We start from the raw sequence: 16079 nt of genomic DNA, 5'->3' as shown, positions 1-16079 counted from the left end.
TATATATATATATATATATATATATATATATATATATATATATATATTTGCTGCTATTATAAATGGGATTGTTTTCTTGATTTGGCTCTTAGCTTTAACATTATTGGTGGATAGAAATGCTATTGATTTTTATACATTGATTTTTGTATCCTGAAATTTTACTGAAGTCATTTATCAGTTCTAGAAGCCTGAAATTTTACTGAAGTCATTTATAGTTCTCGGAGTCATTAGGGCTTTCTAGGTATAGAGTCATATTGGCCACAAAGAGAGATAGGTTGACTTTTTGTTTTCCTATTTGGATTTTTTTTTTTCTTTCTCTTGCCGGATTGCTCTGGCTAGCACTTCCAGTATTATGTTGCGTAGGCACAATGAGAATGGGCATCCTTGTCTTGTTCCAGTTCTCAAGGAGATTGCTTCTACTTTTTGCCTGTTCGGTATCATGTTGACTGTGGGTTTGTCATAGATCACTCTTATTATGTTGAGGCATGTTTCTTTGATACCTATTTTCTTGAGAGTTTTTATTATGAAGGGATGTTGGATTTTATCAAAAGCTTTTTCTGAATCTATTGAGGTGATCATATGGCTTTTGTTTTTAATTCTGTTTATGTAGTGAATCACATTTATTGATTTATATATGTTGAACCAACCTTGCATCCAGGAATGAAGCCTATTTGATCATAGTGAATTGACTTTTTCATGTGCTGTTGGATTTGGTTTGCTACTGTTTTGGTGAGGAATTTTGTGTCTATGTTCATCATGGATATTGGCCTTTAGTTTTCTTTTTTCATTGTGTCTTTGTCAGATTTTGGTATCAGGGTGATGCTGGCTTTCTAGAATGAGTTAGGGAGGAGACACTTCTTGATTTTTTGAAAATAGTTTTAGTAGGATTGATACCAAGTCTTTTTTATATGTCTGGTAGAATTTAGCTGTGAATCAGTCTGACCTGTGACATTTTTTGGTTGGTAGGCTTTTTATTACTCATTCAATTTTGGAAGTCATTATTGGTCTATTCAGGGTTTTAATTCCTTCCTGATTCAATGTTGGCAGATTGTGTGTTTCCAGGAATTTATTCATTTCCTCTAAATTCTCTAGTTTGTTTGCAAAGAAGAGTTAATAATAGTCTCTGATAATCTTTTGTATTTCCATGGGATCAGTTGTAATGTCACCTTTGTCATTTCTGTTTGGGCTTCTTTGGATCTTCTCCCTTTTTTTCTCTGTTAATTTAGCTTGTTGTCTATTGATATTTTTCATCCTTTCAAATAACCAACATTTGCTTTCATTGATACTTTGTATGTATTTTTGGATCTCAATTTCATTCTGTTATGCTCTGATTTTAGTGTTTTTTTTTTTTTCTGATGTTACATTGTCAATTTAAGATCTTTCTAACTTTTTTAAATTAGCCATTTAACACCATAAACTTTCCTGTTAACACTACCTTTGCTGTATCCCAGAGATTTTAGTATGCTGTGTCCCTTTTTTTAAATTTATTTAAAAGATTTTTTTAAAAATTCTCTTTTATTTTATTGTTTATCCAAAAGTCATTCAAGAGCAAGTTGTTTTCATTTCTATGTAATTGTGTGGTTTTGAGAGATTTTGATATTGATTTCTATTTTTATTCCACTGTGGTTCAAGAGTATGATTGTATGTTTTCAATTTTTTCAAATGTACTGAGACTTGCTTCATGTCTGGGCATGTGTTCAATCTTCATATGTTCTGTGCAAATGAGAAGCATGTTTATTCTGTGGTTGGCAGGTAGAGTATTCCATAGATGTCTGTTAGGTCCAATCGGTAAGTGTCAAATTCAAGTTAAGAATTTCTTTGTTAGTTTTCTGCCTTGATCATTTGTCTGATACTGACAGTGGGTTGTCGAAGTCCCCCACTATTATTATGTGGTTGTCTCTGTCTTTTCAGAGGTCTAGAAGTACTTGTTTTATGAATCTGACTACTCCAATGTTGTATGTGTAATATATTTAGGACGTTAAGTCTTATTGTCGAATTGAGCCCTTTATTATTATGTAATGCCCTTTTTGGTCCTATTTGACTGTTGCCAGTTTAAAGTGTGATTTATCTGACATAAGAATGACAACCTGGGCTCTTTTCTGTTTTCTGTTTATGTGCTGGATCTTTCTCTAATCCTTTACTTTGAGCCTATGGGTGTCATTACATGTGAGATGGATCTCTTGAAGATAGCACATGAATGGGTTTCGTTTGTTTCTGACTTGCCATTCTGTGTCTTTTAAGTGAGGAGCTTAGACCATTTACATTCAAGGTTAATATTTATGTGTGAGGTCTTGAGCTTATCATGAAGTTATTAGCTGGTTTGCTTTGAAATGTAAGTTTCTGTTGCGTGGTTGCTTTATAGGGCCTGTGGACTATGTACCTAAGTGTATTTTTGTGGTAGCCAGTATAGTTTTTTCATTCCCATATTTATAACTCCCATAAAGATTTCTTGTAAGGCTGGTCTAGTGATAACAGATGCCCTTAGGACTTACTTGTTTTGAAAGGTTTTTAAAATCTCCTTCACTTACGAGCTTAGTTTGGTGGGATATACATTTTTTTTTTTTTTTCCTTGAGACAAACTCTCGCTCAGTCGCCCAGGCTGGAGCACAGTGGCACGATCTCGGCTCACTGCAACCTCCACCTCCCAGGTTCAAGTGTTTCTCCTGCCTCAACCTCCCAAGTAGCTGGGACTACAGGTGTGTGTCACCACACTCAGCTAATTTTTGTATTTTTATTGGAGACGGGATTTCATTATGTTGGCCAGACTAGTCTTGAACTCCTGACCTCATGATCTGCCTGCCTTGGCCTCCCAAAGTGCTGAGGTTATAGGCATGAGCCACTGTGCCCAGCTGGGATATGACATTTTTGATTGGAATTTATTTTCTTTGAGAATGCTGAAAATAGTCCCTCACTCTCTCTGGCTTGTAAGGTGTCTGCTGAGGGGTCCACTCTTAGCCAAATAGGGTTCCCTTTTTATGCAATTTGACATTTTTGTTTAGCTGGCTTTAAGATTTTTTTCTTTAGCATTGATCTTGGACAATGTGGTGACTATATGCCTTGGTGATGTTCATTTTGTATAGTATCTGGCAGGTGTTTTCTGGATTTTTTGTATCTAAATGTCTACCTCTCTAGCAAGGTTAGGGAAATTTTCTTGAATTATCCCCCCAAATACATATTCCAGGTTTTTAAATGTTTCTTCTCTGTCAAGAATGCCAATAATTTGTAGGTTTGATCTTTTTACATAATAGCACATTTCTCAAAGACTTTCTTCATTTAAAAAATATTCTCTTTTTTTAATGTACGTGTGTCTGGGTTAGTTCAAAAGACCAGTTCTCAAGCTCTGAAATGGTTTCTTCTGCTTAATTTAGTCTAGTGATAACGCTTGCAATTGTATTTTGAAGTTCCTTAAGTGAGTTGTCCAATTCTAGAAGCTGTGATTAATTACGTTTTAAGATTTATCTCCTCTTTCATTTTCTGGACTGCTTTAGAAGTTTCTTTTCAATCTTGTGTTGGATCTCATTGAGCTTCCTTGAAATCCATGATTTGAATTCTTTATCTGTCACTTCTGAGTTTCTGTTTTCATTAGGGACCTTTGCTGGAAAGCTAGTGCAATCCTTTGATGGTGTCACTGCATTCATATTTTTCATAGTGTCAGGATTTTTGTGCTTATTCCTTTTCATTTGGAAATTTTGGAACTTCTAATTTTTATAATTATTTCATGTTTGTAGGATTTTTTTTCTTTTTCTTTATCTCCCTATCATACCATTGCTATTTTTTTCTTTCTCTTTTCCTTTTCCTTTCTTCCGCTCCATTGGGTCTTTTGGTTTTGCTTCTGTAGCCTTATGTACTTCTTTCTGTAGGTTTTATATTGGGCTGTGCAGTTTGACCTATACGCCAGTAGACAGTGCTTATGCATGATAGCAGGCTGTGGCCAATGTGACTAGGTATATACTTGATCCTTGTTTACTGGCAGAAGCTCTCTGTTGCCTCAGGCAATGGGCTGATTCTTGGAACGCACAGTTGTCTGAGCTCCCTGCTCAGCCCAGGGGACTGGGGGCCGCAATGGGTGGGGCCAGACCAGGTAGGTTCATCTACAGGTCCCCTAATGACAGGGGCAAGCAACTGTGCTGAGGGAGAATCTGGGGAGCAGCCACCAAGTGCCCAGTTGTGTACCTCAGCATCAAGCTGGGAAATCTCCTTAGCCCCAAGTGCACTGCATGGGAAGGGTAGCAGCCTATAAACCCCTAATCCAAGAGAATAAGTGCTTCAGATGCCTAGAGATCTGCCTGGATGTAGAGCAGAGAGACTATCCTTGCGCCACAATCTCTGCACAGGAGGGGTGGGATGGCTCAGGCTGCCAATTCCGGTGAGCTGGTGCTCCTAATGGATAGAGATTTGCCTGGGCATGGAGCACAGAGTGCCTCATTGCCTCATGGTCTATGTTCGGAATAGGTGTGGTGGCTCAGGCTGCTGAGCCAGATGAGCAGGTGCTTTGAATGCCCAGAGATCTGCCCTGGTGTGAAACAGAGTTTGCTTCCCTGCACCAGGATCACTGCACAGGATGAGTGGTGCAGGTCAGACTATTACTCCAGGTGAACAGGCCGTCTGAATGCCTGGAGATCTGCCTAGCCATGGAGTGGAGAGGGACTTGCTATACCATGATCTATGTCTGTCATGGGTGGGGCAACTCAGGCTACTGGTCTAGACAAATGGGTGCTCCAAATGCCTGGATTTCTGTCTAGGAGTAGAGCAGAGAGGGCCCTGCTGCACCACAATCTCAGGCGAGCAGGCTGGATACCTGCAGATTGGTTCCAGATTGCCAAGCTGGCCCTACATACAAGTATTACTGCCCAGTAGAAACTGCAGCTTTATCAGCTCTCCTCCTGTCCCAAGGTTGTGACAGAGGAGAACACAATTCCAGCACCTACTGCTGAGGGACTTTCCACAGTTCTGGCTGTGGAGACTCCTACGCTGCTCTAGAGTGAGCGCCCCGGACTCTGGCTAGAGATTAAAATGAATGGCTGCCTTTCTATGCACTTGGATTAAAAATGGCATCCTGATCTTGGTCCTGGGTATGGGAAAATGTCTGCAGCTTTTCCTCACGTCTTTCCCTCACAATGTCTCCAAGAAACTCTGCAAGTTAGCTCCAGGGCTTGGGAGATACAAAGTGCTTTACCTTATCATGCTTTGCTGGGATCCTCAGTGGAAAGGCAGGTCACAGAAGGAGGCTCTTTGCCTCTCTCATGTACCTGAGCTTCTCTCACTTTTATTAGCTGGATGCCATCAAAGGGGCTGTTTGCCCATGTTCTCCTCCCTGGGATTTGGGGTGTCCTTCAATTTGGGTTGCCCTGGTGGATTCCCATTTTCCTTCTTGAAATAAAGCTCACACAGTTGGCCTTTATGCACTATCTTGCTATTTCCACGTGGCTGAGGCATGCTAAAAGGCTCTAATCTACTATCTTGGAAGAAAGAAAAGAAATAGCAGTTTTAAGACTAGGTCATACACTAACATCACCTAGAGATAGCTTAAAAATACAGATTCCTGATCTCTACACAAAAACAACACAATAAAGAATCTCTGAGAAGTGCAACCCAACTAGGCATGGGTATTTCTTAGGCGCCAGAGTGATTTCTTATGCTGCCAGAATGGCAACTGCCTGAAGACTTGTGCTTACATTTATGTTTATATTTGGGGAGAGACATTGTTGACAGCCTAGATACTGAGATCCCCATTTAGGGAGCTGCCAGGGGTCCAGGTGAGGAGCAATGAGGGGCTGAGCTGGAGCAGGAGCAGTGCTGGGGGAGAGGATGGGCAGGTACACATTACAGCTGTGATGCTTGTGTGTATTTTTAGCTAAGTCTGTGACACCAAATGGACCATTTCAGGCTGTTGGGACAGAGGGCCAAAGTTTGATGGAATCTAAGGCATGAGGAAGGGGCCATTGAGATTAGCCACACCAAGTTCATTTTATAGATAAGAAAACTGAGTCTCAGTGAGAGAAATACATGTGTGTGAGCCTGTTCTGGTAACCAGTGAGTAAAATTAAGACCACATCTTCTGACTTTTCAAGTTGGTATCTTCTGCTGTGAGATTATGTAAATAGTTCCTGTAGCAATTATATTAACTTTTGTGATTTGGTTGATTGCTCTCCCATTTAACACCCTTCATAGCTGAAAGCTGAATCATGAGCCACATCTACACTGCTATGAAGTGTGTATTAAGAGCATTGGGGACTTACATGGTGAAGTGGATTATTTTCAGTGCAGTAATCCAGTGTGACAAAACTTAGTTTAGAAATTCCTCCTGGGCAAAAACTGTATATTTCCAGCACAAAGTATAGAGCTTTAGCCACATTAGCTATTCCATAAATGTGTGTTGAATAAATGATCTAAAATCAAGGGAAGTTTTTGAATTATAGTCATTTTTTAAACAGTAAATTGAACTATGGTGAATTCATCAGGTCTCTACTTTGCCCAAAAGTAGGCACTCACTCTGAGTCACATGGTTCTCATTTTTTGAATAAGAAACAGCAAAGAGGACTATCAGTTGAAAAAGGAAGGAAACAGTGTGAGTGCTGGGAATGCTCTGATCTAAATGTGACCTCTTGCTGGAATGCCAAAAATATAAACTCTCCAAGTGGGCTGGCTCAGTGACCTCAACATATGAACATCTTTTCTTTCTAGAAACAAGCTGTCTTCTTCTTTCTGATCTAACATACATACATTCACACATACACATGTGTGTGACACACACACACACACATATTTTCCTTTTTGGTTCTCTATGAAGGTATATATAGCCTATGTATTGCTTTTTGTATGGTCTTAAAATAACTCTATCATATATTTAAAATGCAAAATCTTTATTCTTGAGGACCGCCTTATTCTACTATGAAAACCTCTGGACAAGCAGATTATTGACTAACCCCTGACTTTGCTCTTCATCTGATTAGATCCTTGAAAGAGATCATAAGACATCCTTTAAAAGCCTAAAGGCCTTGGAAGTTCTGAGTAATCACAGAAGGCTTTTTTACCCTATTTTTCTGAAATGTCATGGCCACCCTGGGCAGTATCAAAGGAGATCACTGTTTGCACCAGGAATTTAAAAAGAAAAAAAGAAGTTTAAAACTTATTTGGGAAAACTAAAAGTTCATCTGTGAGTTATGTGTCATGTGGAGAATATTTTGCCCCTTTCTTTCATTGACTAGACAACTGTGGGATAAAAAACGCATCTCTGGTATAACTCATGTAAGAAATACTGTAAGATTGTCATGTGCTGGCTATGACAAAATACTCTTTTTTCCAGTGATGCTTGCTTGTGCACACAGGCTCACACACTGGGACCAGAGCCCTCAACCTTCATTCATTTTCACTAAGTGCTTAGGGAGCCTTCTCATACAACTTCAGTGCTACTACCAATGTAAATATAACCATCTACAAAACAGCTTGCTAACTTGAATTAAAACTTACCATCATAAAGTTTTGAGCTCAAAATTAAGGGTAAAGTGTTCTTCTTAGAGATATGTTAACCTGTATTTTCTTAGATACATCCCAGTTTTAGCATTTTACTTTTCCAATAAAAGTTGACTTGTTAAATACACGCTAACTTTGTTTTAATTTATATAACTTTATAAGACTGTTAACATTAATAAATTCCCAAATCAGAATAAAAAGGCTTCATCTGGTCACATACTTCTAGGGTTTGGGTTCAGAAAATACAAGTCTTCATTAGCTCCTGTCTTCAGCAACCATTAGTACACAGAGGTAGAAGTAATAGAATTTTGTTCATTTTTGTTATTCAGCTGAAATACTTATAATTTTTTTGTCATAAACTCTGATCTGAAACTCTGATTTCAGAACTTGTGCCATATTGTCTTTCATATTTTTTAACATACTGCCAAAAGAGAAGGAAAACTCCAGTATTGACTAGTTTTAAGGTACTATGCTGGGTGCTTTGCATATATTAATTCACTTCATCCACATGGCAACACTGTGCAGTACATATTATTATTGCCAATTTGCAGATAAGGAAAAATAAACTTAGAATGCTTAAGAAACTTGACAATATTCAATCAGAAGATTAAGCATTAGAGCCAAATTGATTCCAACTAATTCTAAAACCAATCCTTATCCTAAAAAACAAAACAAAACAAAAACAAAACTTATTTAGTGTTTTGCTATAGGAGGGCTTTTCTTATCCAATAGGTTGTAGAGTATTTAAGGGTAGAGACCATCTAGTTCACTGCTGCATTCTGAGCCAGTAGTCCAGAAACTGGCATCAATACAATAGATGTCCAATAAATATCTGTTCAGTCAAATTCAGTGGGATGGTCCTGTGTGTGGTCCTGGTATATACGCCTGCAGAAGAGAGAGTACAAGCCTGTACTTTAGTAGTTGAGAGTATTTAATGTTGGTAAAAGACTGTGAGCTCTAGATTCAAATAGCTCAGGTTTGAATTATGATTTCTTAAGCTTACTATCTGTATGATTTGAGAATGTTACTTAGACTAAGTCTCAATTTTCTCACTTTAAAATGGGGGTAATAATTGCACCTTAATGATCACTTATGTAAATCACATTTCTCATGGTTAGTAAACATGAATGAATGGTAGCTAATATATAACCTTTAATTGGACTAGATTGTGGATCCCTTTTAAGCATACTCCATAATTTTGTTATTTATTATGTTTATTGTTTAGAATCTGTCTTCCCATTAAAATGTAATCTCCATGGTGGCAGGAATTTTTATGTTTTAATTAGAGTGTCCCAAATATTTTGAACAGAGTTGCCCAATCAAATGTTCTATACTTATGGAAATGTTTTATTATTGGCATAGTCAATAGGCACTAGCGACATGCAGTTACTGATCATCTGAAATGTAGCTAGCTAGGGTGACAGAGTACTTGAATTAAAAATTTTGTTTTGTTTTTGTTCATTTAATTTAAATCACCACATGTGGCTACTGGAATACTATATTTTCATAGGTCTAGAATATTACATGGTACACAGAAATTTCTCAGTAGGTATTTGTTAAATGAATGAATTCCCTTCTGAAATCAAAAATCAAGAATAAAGCTGCACGATTGCACATTTAGTTCACTCTTTAAAGATAATCAATAAAGATGAAGGATTTTACTGACTGACTTGCTCATCTTGGAGGCTTCATGAAGTTCTAATATGATTCAGTTTGCAATTGTAATACGTTTTTATTTTTATTTCTTTTTGGTGTCAGGTCAAGAAAGATTTGGAAATATGACGAGGGTCTATTACCGAGAAGCTATGGGTGCATTTATTGTCTTTGATGTCACCAGGCCAGCCACATTCGAAGCAGTGGCAAAGTGGAAAAATGATTTGGACTCCAAGTTAACTCTCCCTAATGGCAAACCGGTTTCAGTGGTTTTGTTGGCCAACAAATGTGACCAGGGTAAGGATGTGCTCATGAACAATGGCCTCAAGATGGACCAGTTCTGCAAGGAGCATGGTTTCGTAGGATGGTTTGAAACATCAGCAAAGGTAATATGACTTTAAATAATAAGCTTAATATAAGCAAGGTTCACAAAGAAAATGGCATATAATCATCACTATCTCATAATGATAATAATATGTTTGTTTAGTGATTTGTGATTTCCAGATTGCTCTAAGCTCTTTCTCATGTCAATGCAATGAGTAGGCAAAGCAGGAATTATTGTCTACAATTTATCATTGTGGCAAGAGGAGCAAAGCAACTTATACAAGGTTACAATAGTAATAGTGGATAACTGTGTTTGCTTTTTGAGGTCTTACTATGAGCCAGGCATATATGGCATGCATTTTCTTATTTAGTCCTCACAACAACTTTATTACGTGAGTATGGTTTTATAGTAAAGGCCTTATTCATTTGTTAGTTAATTTACACAATCGATATTTAATATTTTCACCTGTATGTCAGGAAATGTGCTTACTCCTAGGAAAGAAAAGATGGCAAACACTACATTGGACATACCGGAATGGTGAGGTAACAGAGAATAGACAGCAAGCACAAATGTGAAGAACACAGCATAGCTTGGCCATGCTGATTCCCCTGGGTAGCAGAAAAGTGGCAGGAGGTGAAGCTGAGGCAGGGCTGGAAGATGAAGGATCCTGTATGGTGTGATGAGGATAATATACTTCCCATTGTTCCCTAATGTTGCCATCTGAGATGTCAGGTGTCTGGCTTTTTTTCTACTCTCTTTTTGTTTGTGCCTGTATTTTAAAAAATCTCAGTATCACAGAAGAAAAAAAAAAAAAACTTTCATAGCAAAATTTGAAAATCAATAAAAAACCATAACTAAAATTTAAAAAGAGTAACTATTTTTGCTGTATTTTCTGACTTTTGTGTGTCTGCATATAATTACATTATTAGGATTGCATTTTACATGGTTTTATATCATGATTTTTCCACTTTTATTCAAATATTAAATGTTTGTGGAGCACAGGCACTTCGCTAGTTTTTGGGATTCATCTGTGAATAAGATAGCCATGGGCTCTGTACTTATGGAGTTCACACTTGGGCCTTATAGTGAACATTTGTGCACCTCATTAGCAAATGGTTTGAAAATATTACTGGAATGGTCATCATTCCAAAAGGCTGAGGAGGAATCTCTAATGGGTTTCCTACTGGAAAGTAGAATGGTCCAATTTGCCTTGGAGAAACTATTGGAAGACGGATTGGAGGGCAGTGAACCAGGAGATAGAGTGGCATGGCAGTTACCATGTTCTGTGAGAACATAATGAGATCTTAAACTGGAGTAGTGGCTATAGATAGGAAAGAAAACCTGGATTTGAGAACACCACCACATTACAAAGACCAGCACAATTAAGCAAGCACTTGGACTGGAAATGATGGAGAGGAAGAAAAGGGCAGTGGTGCCACTTTTTCTGTCACAGCAGGATGTTTTTTTGTTTGAACCATTCCTGGAAAGCCTTGAAGCCTGTCTCCTTGCTCTTCTGTCACTAGCTTTTATGTTTGGAAAGTTGTTATTGCTCAGTTGCAAGAGTTGTTGTCTTCCTTTTGAGGCCTGAGTGTGCCAGTGTGCTTTTCCCTTTCATTCTCTTTAAAATTTTGATTTCCCCTGTTTCTTGGGATTCTTCCTTTGGTTCAGGATTCATTCCCCATCATTTTATATTTCTTGACTCTCATTGAACCTTTTTAGTTTATGTCTTTGAAGGATTTCTTGCTGTGAGGGGAGACAGAGCACAACTGAAAGATATGATTAAGTTACAGAAATTTGACAAGCATGGTTTCTTTTTGTAGTCTATTTTCTTTTTTGAATGTTAGCCTGTTTTTTTTTTAATTCCAAAATGTGGGTGAATTCACTTATTTTCATTTCCTTTTAGCACCACACTCAATTTCACTCCAAAGTTCCTGCATATTCCTTCAAATTGCTTTCTTTCAAAAAATGTCACTCTCAGCTCAGAAGCCTCCAGGCACAGGGGAGAAATAGTAAGACTTTGGAGAACTCCTTTTCTCAGTTGATTACATTACATTGTAAGTGCTAACTAGATTGAATGGCCCATACTTACATGGGGAGAGGAGTCTTCTGTTATTCATTCATTCATTCGTTCAATCAATAAATATTATCAAATACCTGCTATATGCCAGACAAATGTTCTGGGCACCGAGAATGTAGAAACTTATGAAACAGATAAAACCTTGTCTTCATGGATAAAAACAACAACAAAACATAAATAAAATATACAGTGTGTGATAGTTATTAAGTGCTAATAAGAAAAAAGGGAAAAAAGAAAGGAAGAGGCCTATGAATCTGTAGGGAGGCTTGAAATTACGTGTGGGTCAGAAGACCTTCTGAAGACATTTTTCACCTCACTCTGACATTCCTTGCTCAACCACTATAGTGTTAAACAGCCTGCTTAAGCACACAATGTTTAGTACCTTTAGGACTGGCTGACCCACCTTACTTAGGTACTGGATTTCTAATCCTCCAAATCCCTGTTAAGTGTGAACTTTGAAGAGAAGCTTTGTGCAGTGTTGGGGAGCGGGGACATGAGATTTCACAAGCTAATATAATCAAGAAAGTACAAGGCCTTATTGTAAAATATAGAAGGCATGTTCAGCGTCTCTTTTCCTTCCATGTGTAATGCTATTGAGGTTGTCCTTCTGAATGTCTTAACGAGAATGTCTTGCCTGTGCCAGATTAGTATTCAGAGTCAACACTTAGAAGCTCAGGAACAATCCTGCAGCATTGACAAACTGGAGTGTCAAACTTTTTAAAAATTCTTTTTAAAGATCTCTGATAAAGCTCTGCTAACTTTCTGACTATAGTATTACAACATTTACAAAACTGAGGCCTGGATTTAACTGTCTGCCTGAAGCAGAGATGGTAGATTTTGGGGATAGCTATGAATTCCTTCCTTCATTTTGAGATCAGAGAACATTTCCCGTAGGTATCCTTTTCTTAGACAGTCAATCTACTAAAAATTAGAGTCCTTTTGAGTGACGACATAATGTCTGGTGATAAATACCTGATTTCCTTTCTTCGCATCGCTGAAACTTCTGAGTCAAACTTCTGGCTTTGTCCCCATGGGCACATCCAGCAGAAATCCTTCAGGTATCATCAACTTGGACACCTCTGCAGTTGAAACAGGGTTTTAGATGAGTTAGTCACTGAAACCAGCCTCCATCTTACCACAGACCCCACTACTGAGGGAAATTTACCCTCTTGCTCTTCAGTCCTATGGAGTAAGTTTCCATGAGAGTTTTCATGACTAATGCTGTTGCTGGAGCAATCATGGTAGCCCCTGGCTGGCAAGTGAATTAAGAGAGAAAAAATAAAAATTAAATACATGTTGGTGTCTCTGGTTTTTCACATTATCTCTCCCAATATTAAAACCAAAGGGAAGAAAATAGTCTTTTCTGAGTCATATTCTTTGATTTTTAACATTTGCATTCTTTTGCTTTCTTGGCTGTATTTCATTGAATTCCCCCTGTGGATTCTCTAGGTGATGTATAATTGGGGTACTTGTGTGTCCCATTTTGCCCCTCAAATTCCTGGTTTATACCTGCTGTTCCAGCATATTTATTAATAATACCTTCATTTTTAATTTGTAATTTAAATTTCCATGGTCACCCCATAGATCATGAGCTCAACTTATTTTACTCTCTACATCATACTTTAGCTCTAATAATGGATATTTTAATATTCCTGTGCCCATATCCCATTTTTATAATCTGCTTTGGCAGATCTGTTTCTTTAGGATAAGGACCCCGCCCTTCTCTTGTTAGTACATCTTCAGGGCCTATTTCAGAGGCTGACTGGGTTCTGCTACCTGCTGACCAAATTACCTGGTACATTCTTGGTGTCCATTGCCTGAATCTCCGTCAGTTGCTGTTTTTGAATTCACTCTCTAATCACACCCACTCACCTAGAGCTACTGTGAGCATTAAGACATAATAGCATAAGAGATAATGTGGCTGGGCGCGGTGGCTCACACCTGTAATCCCAGCACTTTGGAAGGCCGAGGCAAGCGGATCACGAGGTCAGGAGTTCAAGACCAGCCTGGCCAAAATAGTGAAACCCCGTCTCTACTAAAAATACAAAAATTAGCCGGGCGTGGCGTTGGGCACCTGTTAATCCCAGCTACTCAGGAGGCTGAGGCAGGAGAATCCCTTGACCTGGGAGGCAGAGGTTGCAGTGACCCAATATTGCACCATTGCTCTCCAGCCTGGGCGACAAGAGCAAAACTCCATTCCCCCCCCACAAAAAAAGGAGAGAGAAATAATGTATGTGGGGCCCAGATGCATAATATCTGATCCCACCACACACAGACACACACTTTACATATACATACTCTACACCATTCCTACTGTCTCTACCCACAGCCTATAAGCCGATCTACCTGTGATGCACACAACAGCCACACACTGGTGGAAAAGTCTGTTTCTGTATCTTAGCCCTTTCCAGCCTGCTCCATTCTGCTCACATAACGGAGTGGATCAGGTGTGGCTATGCTCACAAATACACCACCACAAACACTAGTGTAGGTGGGAAAGAATGGAGCAAGTTGTACCTATGCAATATCGGGGACAAGAGTCAAATTCACAGAAAGAACCTCCAGTGCCTCCAGTTCTTGCTCCCCCTACACCAGTCCTACTCCTAACAGATATCTTTGGTTCTTTCTATGCTATTTATAGTGACTTTTTGGACCCACCCTCTCTCCCAAAATGTTCTAAGAGCAACAGGTGCACTGGGAAGAAGCTTATGTTAAATTATACTCAATTTTTGCCTCTTATTTGAAGCTAAAAATAAAAATGTTAATGTGTATTCTTCTGCTGAGAAAAAGAATATATCTAATACTGTTCTCTATAAGATGGTATTAGTTTCTCTTAGGGAGAGGAATGGATGTTTCACGGTGTAGTGGGTATTTCTCATGTTTGGCTTTCTAACAACTGTTAAATACATTTGCTATCTTTGGGGAATTTTCAGCTGTAGGAAGCTCACCTCGCCAAGAAGAACTCATAAAACTTTCTTCTTTTGCTTCCTTTGCAGCTAGGCACAGGCAGATGACCTAGATTCCACCAATTGTAGGTTGTAGGCATCCATCTCCAAATAATTTAGATGAAGTTATAAGATATACCTCCACTGACTTAATTTATCATAGCACATTTAACCCTGTATTTTTAGCTGAACTGATTTGAGCTGGTTATACTTAGGGACATAAAAGGAAGGGCCTGATTTGAAATCTAAAACCGGAGCAAACTTAGAATCACTTAGAATCATAATATACAGGAAATGATGGCTGTGTTTAATAGTGATTTCACATAATGTCCACCAGTCTGTAGTACAACTATTTGAGTCATCACTTCTGACAGATTATTAATGCCCTACATGAAGAATGAAAATTGTTTACTGAAGTTGGGAATAGTTGAAGTGTATATGAGTCTCAAATTCAAGCTAGTTAGCTATTTAAGGATCAATGTAAATTAATAATAATATTTTATCTTTAGCTAATCAATTCTCTAGAGGTTCCCTACATCAATGCTTGTAATTTACTAGACAGTCTGAGGTCCAGCTGTGACTGAGATACTGTATAATAGGAGAATAGAAATGAACAATCAGAGGCTATAACCATAGTTTGGTTTGTATAAGGCAAGGTGTTGCATATGTCATTCTATCCTACATGGTTCATATTTTCATTACTTAGAGCTCAGATCTTTCCTGTTTCATGTTTGGACAATCATAATAACTTGACTCCAGACTTTGCTCACTGTAGTGTTTTGCATGCTATTAAAAACTTAACCTGCTCAAGGGATGACTTTGATTTTGTCACCGCCTAGTTAAAGAATCTTCTGTAGGTTCTACTTCTTAATGATTTAAATTTGGACACCTTAGAACATGCATTAGCAAGCTATGGCCTGTGGGCCAAACATGGCCTGCCCTGTATTGTAAATAAAGTTTTGTTGGAACTCAGCTGTGCTCATTGGTTTACATGTTATTAATGGCTGCGTTTACGTTACAACTACAAAGTTAAACTGTTGTAACAGAGACCTTATAGCCTGCAAAGCTTCAATTATTTACCATTTGACCCTTTATGCTTCAAAGTTTACCACCGATGCCTCAAAATAAGAATAGCTTCTCTTTAGCCAAGCACTGTGCTAGTGACTTTACATGCATTTTAGCTTATCCTTGAAATATCTTGTATGGTAAGTACTGTTACTTTTTCTGTTCACAGAGGAAGCAATTAAAGTTTAAATTAGAGAGTGACTAGCAAAAGATCTCATAGTGGTGTGTGGAAGAGTCAGGATTTCAAGCTAGATATGCTGACAGAACAGCTTAGCCAGCCAACCTCCACACTGTACTACCTTACAACTTTTTCTAGTCTGATCTTATATAATAACTATTTATTGAGCAATTGATACATGGTAGACCAGGGACTGGGATAGATAAATGAGTAAAATGTGGTCCTAATCTCTATGAGTTTAAAGTCTAATGACAGATATACAGATGTGTAAGTACATCTTCCAAGAAATGTGACACAATGGAGCAAGTCACATGGAATTGTTGGGTGAGTTGGATAAGGAAGGGTCTTTTCTCACATGTACTT

General features: G+C 38.2%; 1 protein-coding gene across 1 annotated transcript in view; it reads left to right on the top strand.

The window, feature by feature from the left end:
• The window catches only part of RAB38 (RAB38, member RAS oncogene family), a 60937-nt gene that overhangs the window by 17892 nt on the left and 26966 nt on the right, over nt 1–16079 (top strand). The window contains exon 2 of the mRNA XM_023209126.1: nt 9232–9512. Within this exon, the coding sequence (XP_023064894.1) occupies nt 9232–9512 (281 nt within the window). The remainder of the gene's footprint in view (nt 1–9231; nt 9513–16079) is intronic.

Source organism: Piliocolobus tephrosceles, chromosome 13 (assembly GCF_002776525.5).
Source record: "Piliocolobus tephrosceles isolate RC106 chromosome 13, ASM277652v3, whole genome shotgun sequence".
Lineage (NCBI taxonomy): Eukaryota > Metazoa > Chordata > Mammalia > Primates > Cercopithecidae > Piliocolobus > Piliocolobus tephrosceles.
Note: the sequence above shows the minus strand (reverse complement) of the source record. Positions and strands in the feature narration are given on the sequence as shown.